The sequence below is a fragment of the Elaeis guineensis genome, chromosome 15 (genome assembly GCF_000442705.2).
Source record: "Elaeis guineensis isolate ETL-2024a chromosome 15, EG11, whole genome shotgun sequence".
Classification (NCBI taxonomy): domain Eukaryota; kingdom Viridiplantae; phylum Streptophyta; class Magnoliopsida; order Arecales; family Arecaceae; genus Elaeis; species Elaeis guineensis.
The window spans coordinates 68,354,812-68,361,252 of record NC_026007.2 but is presented as its reverse complement, the minus strand read 5'-3'; the positions used below and the strand labels follow the sequence as shown (position 1 = coordinate 68,361,252).

General features: G+C 44.4%; 1 protein-coding gene across 1 annotated transcript; it reads left to right on the top strand.

Annotated features, from left to right (window-relative positions):
- Positions 1-2,510: 2,510 nt before the first annotated feature.
- Positions 2,511-6,142, top strand: LOC105058525 (uncharacterized). The gene is given in 2 exon segments (XM_010941478.3): positions 2,511-5,338; positions 5,426-6,142. Coding segments are annotated over 2 exon segments (2,970 nt in total). The 5' UTR covers positions 2,511-2,724; the 3' UTR covers positions 5,782-6,142.
- Positions 6,143-6,441: the final 299 nt, after the last annotated feature.

The window sequence follows — 6,441 nt, the reverse complement described above, 5'->3', positions numbered from 1 at the left end:
ATATCCATATAATCATGCCATCAATCTCTGATACATATATATTGACATAACATACTCATGCTCAAAATCAAATAACAGTATCTCAGGTATAATAAATTCATCGATCTCAAATCCGACGATGCAAAACCAACGATGCAAGACCAACAGTAAAATAGCATATATATAATAGTGATCATGTACGGGGATTCTTACCTTTACCGATGACTGATCCAAGCACAAAAATTAATATTCTTCTTTGATTTATGAATTTCTCTAACAAGATATTCCACTCGATATCATATGCAGACAATCATCTCTTCATAACCCTGATCAATATAAAAATCACATATAGAGAAAATTACCGATAATCGACCTGATAACATAAATCTAGGATCTCTCTTAGGATTAACCAAAATTAGGATTTACCTAAGTATCTGGATCCTCCACTGATCCATAAGACTTCTAGAGAGAGAAAATCCATGAAGAGAGAGAAAATTCTAGAGAGAAAGTAGAGAGAGAAAGTGGAGAGAGAAATCTTCGTATCCTTCCGATGAGGCACTCATGATCGAGATCATCAGAGGTCCTATCAGAGTGACTCAATATGAATCAAGTGTTACAAATTTCGAATATGATCAACTGGGATCAGATCTACCGCATGAATTTCGGAGCAATCTCAAATCATCTTATTTTCATCTTCAAATTTATTCTAAGGTTCATGATGCAATCAGAGAGAAGAAAAGATCATAGAGAGACAAAATCCGTAAAGAGAGAGAAAAGTTTAGAGAGAGAATCTAGAGAGAGAAAATGTAGAGAGAGAAGGTAGAGAGAGGAGAGAGAGAAAAATTTTCTCTCTTCTTCTTCTTTTTATTTTATTTTATTTTATTTTTATTTTTATTTTTTTCTTTTTCTTTTCTTTTTTTCTTTTCTTTTTCTTTTTTCTTTTTTTTTCTTTTCTTTTTCTTTTTCCTTTTTCTTTTCTTTTCTTTTCTTTTCTTTTCTTCTTCTTCTTCTTCCTTCTTCTTTTCTTCCCGCGGCCTCCCTTGGCTGAAACAGGGGAGGACCGTGAGGTCCCCCCCCTCGGTGGCTCGGGCTCCGGTGGGGTGGCGGCCTGGCCGGAGATCCAACAACGGCCGGCGATGGGGTTCGGCCGACGGCTCTTTTTTTTTTTTTCGAAAAATAGGGGATTCGTCCCCTTTCTACATGAACTCCGACCATTGGCCGGTCGCTGGCGGCCAAGGCTTTCAGGGAAGGAAGAGAGATATATGGGAGTCCGGTCTCGGGGATGGGACGCCGTAACCGGCGGCGCCGGTAGCCGAAAAAAAGAGGAAAAGGTCCGGCCGAAACAGAGCAAAACAGGATTCACTATTTTCAAGGATTTTCCGACGATCCTGACGGCCAGCGAGGAGTTTAAAAACATGGAAAGAAAGAGAAGAGGGAGAGGAAGAAAGATTGAACCCTTACCTGAACTCCGGGGGCTTCTTTGACCTTCAATTTTCGGCGAACACGAGAAGAGGCTGCCACGGCTTCTTCGGAGAAAAGGAGAGAAATCGGGCTCGAAGATCACCGGTGGAGGGTCTTGAGAGAGGGAGAGGCTTATTTATAGGGGATCTTAGAGTTCTAAAAGGCCTTGAGTTCTTCTCCGATCGGGATTCATCGGAGAAGAAGACTCCTTTCGGGAGTCCTCCTTCCATCTCTTTTTTTTATTTTATTTTTTTTTTATCTGGGTTATTACAAAACTCATCGTGTCGATCCATGAATTCTCTTCTCCATTAAGATGGTCCAAAAAGCGTGCAAATTACTGGATCTACCTACCACCTTGAGGTAAGTGGAAATGGCGGTCCAAATGCCCCTTACAAAAACACCTTAAAAAGAAAAAAAATGACGTTCCATAATAAGTCTCTCAACATTCCAACTTGGCGTGCGAAAGACCATGCAAAAATCAAGCTTCGACGCGGTTACCCAAAAAGGAAAAAAAAAAAAAAAGCTTCGACGTGACTGGAATGACTTGACTCCATGGGCTTGGACCGGTGCAATTTGCGTTGATTGTCCTATTTTTGGATAGGTTCATGAGCGCGTTTGATATGACACATGGGTCAACGTATCTATCGTGTTATTTTTGCACAGGTCCGACCCCACGAGGGACCCTAGATAGGTGGATTCATCTCTCTTGCCAGGCTGCTTGACCGCCTACCTCCATTCCCTTTGTTTGATGCTACATAAGACCGGATCCTTTGCTTTGCTATCCACATGTTCGGCCCCTTGAAGGCCTCCATATTGCAGTGCAATTGCACCGTATCAAATCTTACGGTGGATAACACGCCACGCTAGCTCTTGCATTTCACTAATTTCTGATTGTGCGCTGTCCGCCGTGCATATGCTCCGAAATTTGTTATGATTCAGTTGCCTCTGGTGCATGCAATAATTTCTCCCTTGAAGAAGAGCCTTCGATTGGTGGAATCGTCAAATCTGCCTTCCTTGGCGGTTCGAGTACCTATTATCCTACCCTTCAAAAAGGCTATCCACTTGTAATTAAAAAAAAAGAAAGGACTATCCACTATTACAATCCTAGAGACAAGGTCTTCTACGGCTGGGTACCTATTAGTCAACTCTCTCATTGGGAATGGTCTTCTACGGTTGTCGTTTCTTGTGATCTATTTCATCCGCCCCTCAGCATGCATTATTTCGTACCTTCAGTTCCATGAACTAATAATCCCGCCATTCTCTGCTTTAATTTCTTGCTCATCAATGGAGTTCCATGGGTTTCTTCTCCTCATATTCTTCTCCTTGTTGCATCCCCAGCTGATACTATCGATGCAGCATGATAACTCCACCGATCTCACGGCACTGCTGGCCTTCAAGGCGGCCATTCAGGACCCCACTGGGACTCTGGCAGCTAGTTGGACTCCCAACATCTCCTTCTGCGCTTGGACTGGCATCTCTTGCAGCCACCGGAGGCGAAGAGTTACCGCCCTCAGACTTATAAATTTGTCTCTCCAAGGCAACATCCCGCCACACCTTGGCAACCTCTCCTTTCTGTCTCGCGTAGAGCTCTACAACAACTCTCTCTGGGGCCCTATTCCTGATGCCCTCGGGCGTCTACCCCGTCTTAGAAGGCTCGCGCTGCATCTGAACCAGCTCTCCGGGCCGATACCACTCACCATTTTCAACATGTCTTTTCTCTCCATCCTCTCCCTCTCCAACAACAATTTATCGGGCTATCTCCCAAAAAATCATAGCTTTTTTCTCCCTCAACTCGGATACTTCCACGTCGAATCCAATCAGCTTAGCGGCACGATCCCATCAAGCCTCTCTCAGTGCCCTGACCTGTATGTCCTGTCCTTGTCTACCAATTATTTCACCGGAATCATACCGGTTGAGCTCGCAAACTTGCAGCAGCTAATCATCTTATATCTCGATCACAACAACCTCAGCGGGACAATCCCAGACTCCCTGGGTAACCTCACAAATCTCAAGCAACTTGACCTCAGTTTCAACTTCCTGAGTGGGGAAATTCCCTCTGGACTGGGCAATTTGCAAAGCCTCCTGTGGATGAGCCTGGCAAATAATAGTCTAACTGGCCCAATACCGGCTTCACTGTCCAACACTTCCATGATCCAGTTTATCGAGCTCACCCTCAACAGCCTCACAGGTCCTGTGCCCATCGAATTCGGAAGAAACATGCCACTTCTCTCATCATTATATCTGTGATGGAACTATCTAAGCGGCGGACTCGACTTCATCACCTCTCTTTCCAACTGCAGAGATCTAGAGAACCTACACATTGAAAACAATGAGCTAGATGGTGTTCTTCCTCCATCCGTTGCCAACCTCTCTTCTAATCTACTCAGGTTTACTGCTGACCAGAATCATATCAGAGGGCAAATTCCCGCAGGATTGGGAAATTTGACCGGCCTGTTGCTCATATTCTTGATGTCCAATGAGCTGACAGGAACAATACCGACAGCATTAACAAGGTTGGAGAGCCTTCAGGAGCTGAATCTGACTGCAAACAGAATCCATGGTCCCATCCCAAGTGAGCTCGACCGGCTCAGGAGTTTGGGCCAACTAAGTCTTGATGGGAACCTGCTGTCTGGATCAATACCTGTCTCAGTGGGAAACATCAGTGGGCTTCAGCATCTGAGTCTTGCTGCCAATTCATTGTCGTCGGCCATTCCCCGCAGTCTGTGGAGCCTAAGCAGCCTTTTGGAACTCGACTTGTCGGGAAACTCTTTTGAAGGCTCACTTCCTCCAGATGTGGGGAATTTGAAGAATATATACAGAATGGTTCTATCAGCAAACCAGCTTTCAGGTATCATCCCAAATGCCATTGGACAGCTTCAGATGCTCGAATTTCTGGATATGTCTCATAACTTGTTCCGCGGTCCTATTCCACAAATCTTGGGTGGACTGGTCAGCATCAAGTATTTGAACCTCTCGTCCAATGATCTCACAGGTGCCATACCCGGGTCCCTAGCCAAGCTCAGGTACGTTACCAACCTAGACCTTTCTTTCAACAGGTTGGAAGGACAGATACCCAAAGGAGGCATATTCTCAAATCTCACCATCCAATCTCTAAAGGGGAATGCAGCATTATGTGGAGCATCAAAGCTAGGATTTCCACCTTGCTCTGCAAATGCTACGGTTTCCAATCCAAGGAGGAGTCAGCGTGTACTCAAAGTTGCTCTTTCTGTAACTGCTTCTGTGCTAGTCCTTGTTGCTTGCTTCAGTGTTCTCTTAGTGTTCGTAGCTCGTCGAAGGAGGAAAAAGACCAAAACCTCCACCGATCCGCCACGTCTAAATGACCACAGACTGATTTCATACCATGAGCTAATCCGTGCAACTGACGACTTCAGCGAGGCCAACTTATTAGGAAGAGGGGGCTTTGGCTCAATATTCAGGGGGCGTCTGGATGATGGATTAGATGTTGCAGTGAAGGTATTGAATCTGGAAATGGAAAAGGCTTCGAGGAGCTTTGATGCAGAGTGTCATGCACTGCGCACGGTTCGGCACAGGAACCTCATCAAGATCATCAGCACCTGCTCCAACTTGGATTTCAAGGCATTGGTGCTTCAATACATGCCCAATGGCAGCCTCGACCGATGGCTGTATTCCCACAATTACTGCTTGAGCCTACTGCAAAGGATAAACATAATGTTGGACGTAGCATCGGCATTGGAGTACCTTCACCACCACCATCCTCAAGTTGTGTTGCATTGTGATCTAAAGCCAAGCAATGTGCTGTTGGATGAAGACATGAATGCACATGTAGGCGACTTTGGCATTGCCAAATTGCTGCTAGGTGACAGCAAATCCATGGTGTCAGCAAGCACATTAGGCACAATTGGCTACATTGCTCCAGGTAACCATATCATCGCCATTAGTATATAGCAAAATAGCCCTGCCTAAAGTTTGAGTTACCATCTGTTAACCATTTTGTGTCCAACAGAATATGGATCGGCCGGGAGAGTGTCCAGAAGTGTCGATGTCTATAGCTATGGCATTCTGCTTCTAGAGATCATGACAAGGAAGAAGCCAACCGGCGCCATGTTTGAAGGGGAATCCAGCCTGAGGAAGTGGGTGTATGAGGCTCATCCCACTAGGGTGTTGGATGTTGTTGACCACAACCTCCTTGAAGATGAGCATGCCGACCCAATCACCAGGCATCAGTGCCTCTCAGATTCCTTGGAATTGGGCTTGGTGTGTTCTAAGGACTCACCTAAGGATAGGATCCTGATGAAAGAGGTCGTCCCCAGATTGCAGAAGATCAAGAAGAATTACTTGTCAAATCAGCCTAGAGCTTAAAGAATTGTACCAAGCTTTTTCCTGTCATGGCATCTCCAGAGTGCTTGTCATCGAAAAGCAGACGGACATGTTTCTGAGTAGCTGCACAAGTATGACTGGTTACTGACCATAGAAGATCTCTGAAAATATTTCACTATCCCTCTTTCCTACTTCAAAAGCCACAGCTACCGCTTATGTAGTCTTCGCTTCTGATCTAATGTGCAAATTATCTAAATCCAGTTTGATAGAACTGGACTTGAAAAATTTCTTTTCGGCAAATGCTATCTAATAAAACTATAAAGTTGTTCATTTAAATAAGCAGAGAGGTCTTTCCCGAATGTTTTGACCAAACATTTCACAAGAAATGTTTCAGTGACTGCTCTGAACTCAAAACATTATTGAAATCAAACTAGCAGATGTCCTGGTGATTCTACCACTCTTTATATAAGAAGGTTCAGGGTTCAATCTTGATGGTATTTTTTCCCAAGTATTAGACTCGGTTAATTTCACTCATTGGCGCTTCCACCGTCAGTTGTTATAAAAATATATGTCACGTCCCGAACCCAACATCCGGATCGGATACGTAATGGCCGCACACTCCTTAGAGCAAGCCCTAAAGAATATGCAAGGCCAAATTAAATCATTACAACCTTATAAACCATAATATTTAATTTCAATAAT